The 13681-nt window shown below is 39.2% G+C and overlaps 2 protein-coding genes across 3 annotated transcripts; both read right to left on the minus strand.

Annotated features, from left to right (window-relative positions):
- Positions 1–916: 916 nt before the first annotated feature.
- On the minus strand, positions 917–6000 carry LOC131303854 (ferredoxin-thioredoxin reductase catalytic chain, chloroplastic). The gene is made up of 6 exons (XM_058330909.1): positions 5659–6000; positions 4782–4894; positions 3089–3138; positions 2911–2982; positions 1379–1439; positions 917–1175 (listed from the first exon to the last, which is right to left on the minus strand). Exons 1-6 carry the CDS (start codon positions 5759–5761, stop codon positions 1128–1130), a joined length of 447 nt encoding a protein of 148 aa, XP_058186892.1. The 5' UTR covers positions 5762–6000; the 3' UTR covers positions 917–1127.
- Positions 6001–7353: 1353 nt separating this feature from the next.
- LOC131303852 (origin of replication complex subunit 2-like) lies at positions 7354–12533 on the minus strand. Of its 2 annotated transcripts, none has more exons than XM_058330908.1 (7): positions 12226–12533; positions 9773–9921; positions 9578–9684; positions 9358–9490; positions 8857–9151; positions 8239–8466; positions 7354–8135 (listed from the first exon to the last, which is right to left on the minus strand). In XM_058330908.1, the coding sequence occupies exons 2-7, from the start codon at positions 9899–9901 to the stop codon at positions 7936–7938; spliced, it is 1092 nt and encodes a 363-aa protein (XP_058186891.1). In that variant the 5' UTR covers positions 9902–9921; positions 12226–12533; the 3' UTR covers positions 7354–7935. The 2 variants fall into 2 exon arrangements, with proteins under 2 accessions (XP_058186891.1, XP_058186890.1); XM_058330907.1 differs by lacking the exon at positions 12226–12533 and adding an exon at positions 10017–10648.
- Between the last annotated feature and the right edge of the window lie 1148 nt (positions 12534–13681).

Raw genomic sequence — 13681 nt, forward strand, 5'->3', positions numbered from 1 at the left:
ACACTTGTTACCTTTTCTTTTTTTAGAGGTTTGAGTCCGCTTTTCTTTTTTAGTGGTTTGAGTCAGCTTTTCTTTTTTTAATAATTCAGGTCAATTTATGCGCATTTCAACTAATTTTCTGAACCTAATGGCAATTGAAAACTTAAGGAAAGTAACCTTTTGACCATGTGGAGACTCTTCTTGTTTCGCGGATGAATTTACCAACAGACGGGAGAATGGCAGGGGAATCAAAGAAAAAAACTTACTTCAGGCTCTTTCTATTTATCTTTTTTTTTTTTTTTTTAAAATTTCACAAATTTACGATCCAAATACAAGTAGAAATACCACCGAAAGTGGTAGCCTAGTGGGTAGGGTGCCCTTCATCTCTAGGTGAGACTCGGTTTCAAGTCTTGCCAGTGGCAAGAGGATGTGGAAGCAAACACTTATGCTTACTTATACCTAGGTGGTACTGTGGTAACGGTCTGTCCTCTCGGACAGTAGCTATGGCTCGAACCAGATATTCCACAACGGGTAGGGAGCCCCTATAGTCTTGCCTAAGAGGAGTTGCTACGATGGTCGCCCCCTCCCACCTTTTTTTTTAATAAAAAAAAAATACAAGTAGAAATTTCTAAACGGGGCCAGACACCCAATTGAGACAACGTACCAGGTGTTTTCCTTTAACAAATGCACACTAGATAATCCCCAGTCCGAGACCTAATCCCTTGATTGGCAAGATGCCAACTAAAGAAACACCCAAATGGACAGGCCTATAAAACATATGGAAAGCAGCCCAAACACCTACAGACCTAAAGCTCAGATACAAAGGATAAACCCAAACAATTAAGCTCAAACACCTAAATGGTCTAAAAACCCAAATCATTCTTTTGCCATCTTCTTGTCCTTTTAGTCTTTGTAACTACTTCAAAAATTTATAAAATTTCTTTTGGTGTTCAAAAATAATAATAATAATAATAATCCACAACAAAAGAATCACAGAGTGATCGACACCATAGCAAGAACCCAGATGTTAGAAGATATGACCAGGGAAGACAAATACTAGTACATTTGGAAGATGACCAAGATTGTTTCTCATGAAAATACGAATATACATAAAACACACTATTCGAATCAAAGCTCGAAACTCTCGATTACTTCATATTAGCCGTTGATTCTTTGATTTCGTCCAAGGTGATGGCCTGTGTCCAAGAAATCAGTGAAGAATGAGAAAAAAGTGGTAACGAAAAAATTAAAAAAAAGGAACAAGTATGCTAGCACGCAAACAGCAATAATTAGGTCACAGCAACCGAAAAACACACACACATTGGGTCAGAATCTCTCTCTCTCTCTCATAGATTATGAGAAAATTTTAGGGAAATGACCAAATTGGATGAATTATTACCTGTTCCTCGCCAGCAAAATCGTTATCAGGGGTGAGAAAGAGCATGCAGTGACACTCCTTCCTGCCAGAGGAAATTCCCAGTTAGGAGACTAGGTTAAAGGACAACAAAGATGAAATTCTAGAGCTGACAAAAGAAACAATTACTAATACTGGAAACTAATAAATAACTACAAATCCGGAAGGATCATTAGCATAATAAGATTCTGCTTCTCAAACTATTCAACCCACCAAACTTTCTTGCACATAACAAAAGTGTCTATAATTGCATGGAAAACAAGTAATCCTGGAATCACTGCACATAACAAAAGTGTCTATAATTGCATGGAAAACAAGTAATCCTTGGAATCACAAGAACCTTCAGACTTCATCAAAATAATATCCCCCAATAACAAGATACCTTTTGTCTCAATCGAAAAAACATAACTAGCACTTGAACTCATTCCACACCATCCTGTAATGTAGTAGACCAGTTACCGTAGCTCCAGAATATAGGGTGCAGCATGCAAAGCAAGCTCATTACCATACTTTGTGTCCCTGTGTTTGCATTTATTGCTGTTGAAGGATTGAGGGAAAGAATGAGAAAGGAAAATATCACTCTATTTCCTCCCTATGTTTCGTCCCTAGTGTGCGAGAGAGAGGGCAAAAATGATGTAAAAGTAGTTGGGAAATTATTTCCCTCATTTTCAATTATTTTCTTTCATTTTTCCTTTCTTCTTTTCCTTTGTTACTTATGCTAGCATATTACCTTCATTTGCCCTTTTCTCTAAAATCATACAAGGGAAACTTCTTATCCGTCTCATTTCCTTACATTTTATTGACGAAACCAAACATACAAATAACTACTTTTCCCAGAGTATCTCTCCCACTTAAGTTTCCCTTCCTTTCTCTCATTATCCAGCAGTTTCAGGAACTAACAAGAAATCACAGGTTGCCATACAGTCAAACCAAACAGGCCATTTGGATCCTGCTAGATACAATAGGATAGACTTCAATTTGCTTATTCGAAGTATTGCAGGCCGGTGCCATCAAAGTCATATGCGATACATTATTGAAAGTGAAAACAAATGAGTTTTCAAGCGAATTTTCAGCATTTGTCAACAATACTGAATCAAGCTAATACCAGGGCAATACATGGTACCACATGAAGCCAGGTGCATTTATTGCTTGTCCAAGTCCATTTGGGCAGGGGAAGCAAACTCGCTTTGAGAGCTAGAACTCCCATTAAGGGTTCCCTCTCTTCTCTCTCTTTCTTGCAATTATCATGACCATCAATATGAACCCATAAGTTTTTCAACCATAAGGCTGGAAAGAATTGTTATAAGATATGAAACGGCAAACACAAAAGAAACCATGAAACTATGTAAGAAATGTATTGGCACAAAAACTGCCCTTAAACATGTACGCCATTATCGTTTTCCATCTCAAAGAAGTGAGAAGGAACCTCCGACATGCATACAGTATAACAAGGACTAAATGTGAACTCGATTTGAGACAAACTATTCTAGACTAACAAAGGCAAGTTTAGTGTTTACCTCTCTCTCATAGGAACACATGGACAATTCCAGAAGCCTTGCCCAGCCTCAGCAGGTTTGTCATCATAGTGCCTGAAATAAGATGACCCCGACACAGATATTATCAGGGTAAGGAAAAGTTATCTATACTACTTGTAAGAATTGCTTCTGAAGAAGATGGTAGAGGCTGAATGTTTACCTACACGGGCAAAGTGGTGCACCCAATGCATCTTTATGGTCTGCAAGTCCCTGTTTGTATCCCAAAACAGCTTTTTTATCAACTACACTACAAATTTCTATTGGACAAATGGATATACGTGGGTTTTAAAAGAACTAGAAAGAACAGAAAATCTATAATGATATGATCAGATAATAGATGAGTAATGTTTCAAATACATTTTATTTTTCAGCATATGTACTTATCAAACAAATATAACTACATTTTTGTCTACCGTCTATCAGAATGAAATGTACAAGGAAAGGAACAATTCATGCTAATTCAGTTAACTAAACACTTTAACAAATCAATTATTACAACTCATGCAAGATTAATTAGCATGCCATGCATATAACCATCACACTTCACGTTCACTTAAGCTGATAACGAATCGATAAGAACTTACAGAATAAGTTATGTCCGGATGGGTTTCTGCCTACACCATTTGTGGGCCCTACAGTGCGTTCATTGCTGTAATTTTAACCATTCATCTGGTAGGGCATTCACGTAAAAATTTAGCTTTATCGGACATTTATAGGTATATCAGAAATTGAATTTTGGTTTATAAAACGGACGGCCTGGATTCTGTCAATAGTTTTTAAGTTAAAATGTGCATGACTGTCTATTTTATAAACCAGAATTCAATTTTTTATATGCCTATCGATGTCCGATCAAGCTAATTTTTCACGTGAATGCATTACTCTGCAGGCTCTACAAGATGAACGGTTCAAATTACTGCAATGAATGCACGGTGGGGCCCACAATGGAAGGTGGAAACCCTATAGTTTGCGCCTCATCCGGAAATAACTTCTTCTCAGGAACTTGAATATTACATGCAAAAAGAAAAGGATATTACTCGTAGTATTGAGTCCATTGGATATGAGTAGTGCATGCATCTTCAGCTTTCAAGAGCACTAGTTTACCAGACAACAATAAGGTTCCTAGCACTACATCAATTGAATTAAAGAAGCAATGCATGCAAAAGCTAGAGTTACAGACTGAGAAATAAGAAAATGATACAATAACAAACTTGAAAGACGACAACGTTGACAACTCTATTTGATAAAGGTACAGCCAAATGAAACCAAACTCATCCCAACCAAGCTAAGTCTTAGGAGTTAGGTCTCAAACAATTGCTCAAATCCAATGACATGTTAAAAAAAAATGTAACACTTGGTAATTCCTTCCGATTCCATTACACAAACCAACCTTTATGCTCTTTTATAAAGAACCATAAGCTATATTGTTCAACTATAGGCTGAAAATAGAACGATAAACAAACCCTAAACAACCATAGAGACTCCTTTCACACCGACAACAATGACCTGCTACTGTACAATTAAGATTTCTGAAAAGCTCTTCTTTAATCAAAGAAATGGTACAACCTCAGACCACCTATACTAGCTTTCAATTTCATGAGATACAAGGCACCAAAGAACCATCTGCTAACACATCTTAGATATCTTGACTGAGAAAGAGTACGTAATGCAAGTTATTGTCAAAATTTCTACAAGAAACAGTAAATTATGGTCGGAGATCCAAATTATGCGGTGAGTTAAAACTTGAACATCAATTCTAAAATCAGATTTGGAGAAAAAGAATTAAGAGACCCATAAAAAATCAATCCACAGCATTCAGTTCACACCTTTTGAGTAATGGAAAAGAAGAACAATACCTTGATAACAACAGAGGTGACTCCCTTGTCAACACAGAAATAGGTACCCGACTTACGAGCGTACTGCTCCGAGAACTTTCTCATTATTTCAACAGACTTCTCCGACGGTTCCACTAAAAAATTCAAAAACAAACAAAAAATAACTGAAAATGAAACGAAATGCCAGATGAATGCATCAATTCTAACATGTCACTCGTCTTGTCGACCTAAGCTACTGCAATTCATAGTAAATGGCCAAGTACAAAAATGCCAGCTGAAAAGATTATCCACAAAACGTGAAGTAGATAAAATTCAAGTTTGAGAACAAACTACTAGTGTGCCTATAAATGGTTCAACAGTTGTCGCGTGCAGCTCGAGGCTCGGCTAGTTAGTACACGAGTTGAGCTCGAGCTCAACTTCATATTCATCATTTTTGAAAGCGGGGGGAAGGGATCTCTTTTCTGCAATGACGTTTTAAGCTCGTTTAGTAAACGAGCGCTCGTTTGTGGAGGCTCGTCTCGTTTATAGAGACTGGTTTAGTAAACAAATCGAGCACACCTAGATAATAAACAAGCCAAGCTTGAGCAAGACTAGTTTTGAATGAACCAAGCACTTCAAAGCTCGGTTCAGCTTGGATCATTTGCAGCCCTAGTACTATGACATCGAAATTGAACATCTGACTAAGCTAATTAAAGTATATCGAACTCGAATGTGAATGAACACTACACATTAAAATCATCACATACAGTTCAAGTTTGAGAATAAATAAGTATATTAAGTACAAATCACAATTGAACATCAACTCTACTAATTAAAATATAAGTCGAACTCGAATGAGTATTAGTAATATTGTATACATGCATCATCGAACCTAGGGTTAAGAAGGCAGAAATTGTACCATTTGCTAGGATGACGCGGCGGCGACGGAGACGAGGCCGAGGGGAGGCGGCGACGGAGGAAATTCCGACGCCGTAAGAGGTGGAGGCTTGGAGTGCTGTCATGGCTTGGCGATTTGTTTCGAGTGAGAGATTATATTTCCGCTGCCGAGGAAATTGAAACAGAGCCACTCCTCCGTGTGTCAGAGATTTTTTCGGTTAAGTTTTTATTTTATTTTGTAGTATAAAATATTTACTCTGAAGAAATTTTAACTAAATTCCGTTGGAGCTTTAGCCGCCACTCGTTGTTGAGAATATCGGCCAAGTTTGAGTTTAAAAGTTTTGGGAAAATTGAGTCCACTCCTGTGTGCGGTAATTTTCCCTTAGGAAAGAACCGTTTGGCTTCCATTAACACTTCATTGGGAGAAGATTTTCAGTGCCGAGAGAGCATCACGTGGTGTCCGTTCGGCACATTCGATCCATCTGTTTTGATTTTGAACGGCTCGGATTTTGGAGAGAGAAAGAGGAGAGAAAGTGTTGGGGTGAGAGAAAAGAGAGTTTTTCAATCCGGACCATCCAAAAGAACATCTCCAGGCCGTCCAAAAGTACACTTTTGGACTGCCATAATGTGTTGCTCAGGCACCACGTTGGCCGAGTGACGTAGTATCCACCCGGCACCTAAAAATTTCTCATTCATTGGGATATGGAAGAATTAAAATATTTATGTTTAATTTTTGAAAAAGAGAATTGATATTCACACCCTTTTTTTTGTTATCCACACTATCTCTTCTTTTTTTTTAGTGTTGAAAGTGTATGTATTTTTTTTTTTTTGTTAAAAGACACAAAAGGGGAGTGAATTACAAAAAATGAGTGTGAATATCAATTTCCTTTGAAAATTTCCAAAGAGTTGGGTATTTTCATATGAAATTTATACATTGGAATTTAATGTAATTAAAAACGAACTTCCCATCAAAATAAAATGTGACTCTTAGCTCATATGGTAGTACCATTTGGTTGTTTTTAATAGGAGGTCTAGAATTCCAATCTACAGAAAGAGATTGAACCCCTTTGATTGTTACTACAACCCACTAATTCACCTCTGACCTCCCACTTATTTATATGTTGGCAAATTGAAAATGAGTTTTACTAGGTAAAAAGATTAACATCACATTAGTCTCATGGTATTTTCATCAAATTGTTTGGGCATCAACGTGATTGTCTTCTTATCAATCTTAACAGTCTAATTGTTACCGATCAGAATTCTCAAAATAATGAAGTAGGAGAGGGATACAATAAGTATGCCAGATTTATAGGGTATTCGTTTTGAAGGGATGTGGATGTACATGAGCAGGTGAAAGGGTTTTTCATTTCATACTAATTGATAATAATATTGTTGTAAATAGAGGCATGATATAGAGGGCACTAATTATGAACGGCGGAGGGAGGGTAAATTTGTAAGGGTAGAGTGACCATGTAGTATCTGAACATTGAATGGTCCGAATTTGCCATATTTGGGCCAGGTTAGATGTAGCCTGGATACAGTAGATTATGCATCATTCCAGCCTCTGTCAAACATGCGATAAACTATCACACGAGAAATCTAATCCATTCACTCATTGCTAAATGATGTTTTTTTATTTTGCCAGACGATAGATAGAATGTTAGTACGTTAGTAAAGTATTTGTTATATTACTACGAGGGCAAATCTCTTGTCCATAGGAGTCGAACCCTAGACCTCACGCTCCAAATTACACGACCATTGGGCCAAACCCCAAGGTCACCTAAAGGATGTTTAGCAGTACAAGAATGTAAGAAAACTAAACATACGAATCATATCCATATGCCGGAGGTTGGGACCTGAGGGGTAACCTTAGATGGACTAATAATAACGGTGGAATCCCATGTCAAAGCAAATAGTATATATGAGAGATAATTCTTGAATTGTCTGTCCCAAGCCACAGTCCCAGGACTCTGGTTATCCCTTCCAAATTACTCCAACAATAACATGACTGTAATTTGAGTCATAAGGTCAGCCCATTGCAAAGTATGAAAATATTATGCATAGTTTTGCACCAAGATTGATTACTGCAATATGTTTAATGCCCAATTCAAAATGTCTCATAATATTGCCCAAGTGTCCTGTGTCCGACACAGTATTTCAAAGAGTCCATGTAATTCAAGACGATGGACCAAAACCAATGCATCGCATGACTGTTCCACTCAGAAGCTGCATTCCTATTGGAAACGATGAGCTAGTCCCAGTTAACCATTGGAAGTGAATTAGCGTGCACTAGTAACAGCTATTGACTGATCTCATGTATCAGCTTTTCAAGTGCTTCAGTTGCCAGAGGAATGTACAGGCAATCCTGGCCGTCTGAATGTCTTCTGATCTTGACCAACTCGTGATCTTTGAATTCTGTCAAATGGGAATTCAGTGTCACCTGGCTACTCACCAGGAATCGCTCTCGACAAATTGTGTACAAATTATTGACTGGCATCCCTGATAAATAAACAGATTAATACAACCATATAATCCGCATTATGACAGATAATACTCCAACAAGAAAAAGAAAAAAAAACAAGAAGAGGAAGCAACTTCTTGCCTTCTTCATCAGGGTGAGCCAGTTGATGTTCTGCAAGAACTTTGAACACATTTTGGGCATTAGGAGTCAAACTCTGTAAAACTATTGAAGCTGTCTTGACAGATTGGGCGGTGCCACCATGTGTGAGAATCAATGGATAGAAGGTTGCTTCAACTTTGTATGGAGCAAATGTCGGGACATGATACCAACACCAGTTGAATTGCATGTGAACCATCTTCTTATCCCACACTAGTACAGAAAATAGATTATGCACCATAAAGTCAAGAACTGTTAATAAGAACCCCATGACGCTATAAGTTTAGCTACAATGAAGCATCAGAAGGCAAGTTTTTCCTCTTCTCATTCTAAGTAGGAGTCGAAATTCAAAATCAGATCCATTATTGTGATATTAAAAACTGAGTGTTTTTCCTTACTTTAATAAAGGGGGAACTGGATAATTTTCTACTCATTGTAAGGACCGTCACCTTAGCTATGACATCAAAACATTACCGAATGACACGATTTACCCAATGTCAATGCAAAATGGAAAAGGAAGAAAAATCAACAAAAGGATTCCAAATATTCCAAATATTGGATCCTTCTCTATCAAATAAAGAACACTAACAAAAAGATACTTACAAAGAGGTGCATTCACATGATCGATAGAAGCAACAACACATATATGAGAACAAGCAGCCATTCTGGCTAGATATTGTTGTGTCTCCGAGTCTCGCAATCCAGGCCCATCAATGTTGTGAATGACAACACAAACAAAACATTCATCTCCCTCCACTTGGGGTCCATCCAGAAAAGCAAGAAGATCGTCTACAGACCGGGAATTAAATGGTTGTTGAACTTTGGAGGAGTTTCCTGAAGGAGTTCTTCTCTGGGTTTTTAACTGATCCCACAGAAGTTCAGCCAATGCTACCAACATCTGTGAGATAAAACATTCATTTTTCATTGAAAAATGTTTTATGTGCTCAATAGATAGGCAAATGCAGCGGGGCAATTCAACCTTTACATTATGCATGCTCTAATCATTGGTCATATTTAATCGCTCACCAAATGCTAACAATGTATCTTTTGACATGAAGTGAAAGACTTTATTTTCCACGAGTGAAAAATCATTATACCACTTACCTGTTTAAGATTAATTGACTGAAGATAGCCATTGATTACGAGAACACCATACTCAGTTAACGTCGTTGAAGCAAAATCTTCAATCAAGGCCTTCTTTGATCCAAACCCATACATTAACAGGCTAAAACCACACCTGGGTCATTGCAACAAACAAATTTATAACACCTCCAGTGTCTTACATTGACAAAATAGATCTACTAATAATAATGTGAGCACATGCCTTAGCTCAAAAGCCCACTTTGAGTACGAACTTCTGTAACTGTTCATCAAAGATGCAATTTCGCTCTCATGCTTAGGCTCAATATTGGCTATGGCCTCCCTTAGCTCCTGCATGATCAACGTACATATTAGCACATGTATGTGCAAAACAATTATGTACAACGTGGGTGGGATAGTCAAGAGGTAAAGAGGGCACCAGTTCGTCGACAGGATCAATGTCGGAGAGCTTGTGAGTTGATTTCTTTCCAGAACTTCCCAACTCTTTTGCTAGAAAATAATTTCTTGAGAACCCGAACTCTTCATCATCAACATCATTGGTATCCATGATTTTCAATCCCAACTAGTCTGAGGAAAAGGGCAAGTAGAGCAAAATGGGATCATAGACTCAAAGGACAGGATAATGATCATAAAGTAGAAGAAAAAAGAAGGCATGAAGAGACCCTCCTGGCCCAACCCTAGACAGTCAATTGGTGAGTTCTTTGAACTTGAATAGATCTTTAAGCAGGCAAGTGTTCTTCAACGAAAGGCCCCTACATTTTTCCCAAGTGAAGAAGAAACAACTTTGCAAATCAATGCAAGACGAAGGTTTTGTTTTCTGTTCAACTAGAACAACACACTCTGTCAGCTCGTTTTATTTATTTTGCATTCCCCCCTGAGAAGCTGTAAGTTGTAAGTTGGCTGTAGCTATGCTATTTTCCCCAAGACCTCCATACCCAATGTATGTTAGTCAGTATACAGATTCAATAGGAGTTTGAATGGTCTGTGGACTTGTTCTTCCATCTGAACTATGTCAAAGGGTCTCAATGGTGGCAAACATATCGGTTGGCAGTACATGTTTATATGTGCAGTATCACCGAAATTACTAACCTTGCCTTTGTTTCTGATTTCATTTCTCCTACCCTCTTCTCCATTGTGTTTTGTGTATTTGGGAAAACTTAAGCTGTATTGATTCAGAATACTATAAGTGCATTGCTCACCAGAAAGTTAAGGGAGAAAACAAAACCAAAAGAAGCATGCTATGCTATATCATTGTCTTGTGTTGTTGTTGTTGCTGTTGCTGTTTTCTCCAAGATCCATATAGGTGTATCAATTCAATAAACGAGTGTTGATTTGTGTGCGAGAACAAGGCATTGCTCAATGACATGGTCCTTGATATCGCTAGCAGTTGGGAAGTTATCAGTTTTCGTAATGTTGCAGATTATGAAAACCACTCTAAGCTGGCTGTTTCCAATTAAAACAAAAACACATCTGTAGTGGCCTGGATTGCAGGTCTCAGGATATAGCCAAGCCACCGACATAGCAGAGTTCGGGGAGCCACCCTGGCAGACTCAGCGTAGTTTGGGGAATGGGACGCTGGCTCGGATGGACAGGGTGCTCGGGGATACCGAGCACCACCCAGCCGTGCACGGGCCCATTCTCGTGCATTTAACCACTAGGCATTGTACGTCATCCTGACGTAAGCCAGGACGGGTATAGCACAAGCATCATCATTACCTCCAGCTCAGGCCATGTGCATGGTAACAACCTTATCCGGTGCGTCATATGTGACATCACCCAAGGTAGTTACCCAAGCACGTTGGGCACGCGCTTTACTTGAAGGGCAAGGAAGGTAGAGCCTATAAAAGTAAAGGGATGTTAACTCTAGAAAGGTACGCCGTTTCTTCTCTAGCCTCCCCCCTCCTTTCACCTGAGTACTGACTTGATCGTTGGAGGGTTACTGGGCGCAGGTGAGGCGGAGGAGAGCTAAGCAACCAGGAGGAAGAGAAGAGCCAAACCCCATCTATTGCCGAGGCACAAATTTCGTGTCAAGTGGATGATAGATACATCAAGAAGCCATAGAGTTTCATTACCTCCTAATTTTATCGGCCCAGCTATTTTCGTCATGATTTCGAATTTTGTTCCCCTTCTGCGTTTTAAATAAATAACATGTGCGTGAGAACAGTGAGATCGTGAAAGGAAAACACTTTGATTGCACTTTACTAGCAGCTATGAACATACACACTTCGAATACACATTACTAGAAACCTAAGGGGTTGACCCGGTGGTCAAGCCCTAAGACTAAGAGGTTTGCTCCCTCTTATGGTTTCAAGTTCGAAACCTCTCATGCAATCATGTGCTATCAACTCCTTTGGAGAATTCCATACGGAGCTTTGCTCCGGCTTTAATTGGCTCTCCACAAGTGGACTGTTGGAATTTGGGCCCCCAGGAGTAGTCGAGGTGCGCATAAGCTGACCCGAACACCTAAGTTATCAAAAAGAAACTACACATTACTAGCACGTAATCTGAGAAAATATTGAAAACCATTGGACGCGTTAAAGAAATTATTCCGATTGAGGTGATAATGAGTTCCTTTAGAAGAAGTTCATCACATCAACAGTGAATTTTGCTGCAAATTAGGTTTAAATGGAATTCCGGAATGAATCTTGATGATTAAATTCCCAATTAGGACAACAAATTTTTGTGTGTGGTACTAGAATGTGGGCGAAAGAGATACAAAAGGTGGACGAGCAATCACAAGTCGTAACGTTCGATGGTAGATGCAGTTGCAACCTAGGGGGAGGTGATTTCGGCCGGCAGTGGTGGTCTGTCACGATAAAAGAGTATGAGAGAGAGAGAGAGAGAGAGAGAGAGAGAGAGAGAACGGCTTACATGTCGATTTGGACGGCAATGTGCGGCCCGGGTGGTCGGTGGCTGTGGCCTACGGTGGAGGTGGCGTCAACAGTGTAGTACAGAGAGAGAGAGAGGGAGAGAGAGAGAGACCGCGGTTGGGGAAGGAAGAGGTAGAGGGAAATTGGAGGGAAAATTTTCACTTTCCCACAGGCCGCAAGTTGGGACGCGGGGCGTGCTGCTGTGCCCATTTATGGGCCCACTCCGGTCTCAATCCGATGATCGGAAGCGTTCATTTCGTAGACCTCGTCGAGTACAACAACTATGCAAAAAAATCAGCTTAATTGAATATCATTAAGTGCCTGATCGAAACCCATATAACTCTCGGTCCATGGGTTACAATGGATTTGATCCAGTGTTTCGGATCCATTCTTTTCAAGATAAAAAGGTTCCGATCAGGCACTTAATGATATCCAATTAAGCTGATTTTTTGCACAGTTGTTGTACTCGACGAGCTCTACAAAGTGAACGCTTCCGATCATCGGAGCGAGACTGGAGTGAGCCCTAAATTTGGTAACAGCAGCGCTCTACTGCCCCTAGGGGGACAGCAGTCCCCCAGCTTCCCACAAGTTGGAAGGCTGGAAGCAGAGAAAATTTAAATGAAAAAAAATTAAAGAATTTTTTTTTATTTAATTTAACTGGCATAGATAGAACAGAAATTAAAATATAGTTCTACGGAGCTTAACTCTCCTTACATCATCAAGGATAACGTGATTAATACAATTCGGAATCGACTGAATAACAACAAGACTATTATAAATATTACTAAAATTTGCCTTTGGAATGGCATCCGCACTTTGATTGACCTCAAGTGGTCAACAAGTTTTTTTGTTCAAAAACGTACAGCACGTGTTTAAGGGCAAAACAGGCATATAAAAACAATATGAGAGCAAGTACGGTGGACTTTGGCAAAAACAACATAGAAAACCTGTGGGACGACACCCAACTTACTTGCACCTCACTAATCCCCTCTCCGATCCAGTCAAAAGCACCTTACCCGACCCAATCATATGTTCCGGGGAGTGCAATTTTGTTCATCCTCCTTAAAAGAAGGTGAATATTACATTCCTTCTTATTAATTGAAATGGTGTGAATTCCATTACAAAGTAATGTCATGCTTATCATGCAATACACTTTTTGTTAAGCATGACTTCACTTTGCGATGGAATACACATCATTTCAACCAATAGGAAGGAGAGTAATGTTCATGATCTTAAGTGAAGGGTGAACAAAACTAAACTCTGTTCCGGGTGGCTCATAACTCCAACCTGGACTGTGACATTCTAATCGAGAGAGAGAGCAAGAGACACATACTTGGCTCATATATTACCCAGACAGAGAATGCATTAGAATTTAGTAGTTTTGATAGCAAAAGAATGTGAGGCACCCAACAACGAGCTGAGGCGAACGCAAATTTGACCAGGGAATGTAGTGTGTA

The sequence above is a fragment of the Rhododendron vialii genome, chromosome 10a (genome assembly GCF_030253575.1).
Source record: "Rhododendron vialii isolate Sample 1 chromosome 10a, ASM3025357v1".
In the NCBI taxonomy this organism is placed as follows: Eukaryota; Viridiplantae; Streptophyta; class Magnoliopsida; order Ericales; family Ericaceae; genus Rhododendron; species Rhododendron vialii.

Excerpts from the sequence above, each read along its gene's own strand:
- LOC131303852 (XM_058330908.1), bottom strand. The coding sequence starts at position 9,901 with ATGGATACCAATGATGTTGATGATGAAGAGTTCGGGTTCTCAAGAAAT. Across the intron at positions 8,467-8,856 it reads TCATGTGAATGCACCTCTTT|TGTGGGATAAGAAGATGGTT; the intron begins GTAAGTATCTTT and ends TTTCTGTACTAG. Across the intron at positions 8,136-8,238 it reads GGCTCACCCTGATGAAGAAG|GGATGCCAGTCAATAATTTG; the intron begins GCAAGAAGTTGC and ends TTTATTTATCAG.
- LOC131303854 (XM_058330909.1), bottom strand. The coding sequence starts at position 5,761 with ATGACAGCACTCCAAGCCTCCACCTCTTACGGCGTCGGAATTTCCTCC. Across the intron at positions 4,895-5,658 it reads CCGCGTCATCCTAGCAAATG|TGGAACCGTCGGAGAAGTCT; the intron begins GTACAATTTCTG and ends TGAATTTTTTAG. Across the intron at positions 1,440-2,910 it reads TGTGTTCCTATGAGAGAGAG|GAAGGAGTGTCACTGCATGC; the intron begins GTAAACACTAAA and ends TTCCTCTGGCAG.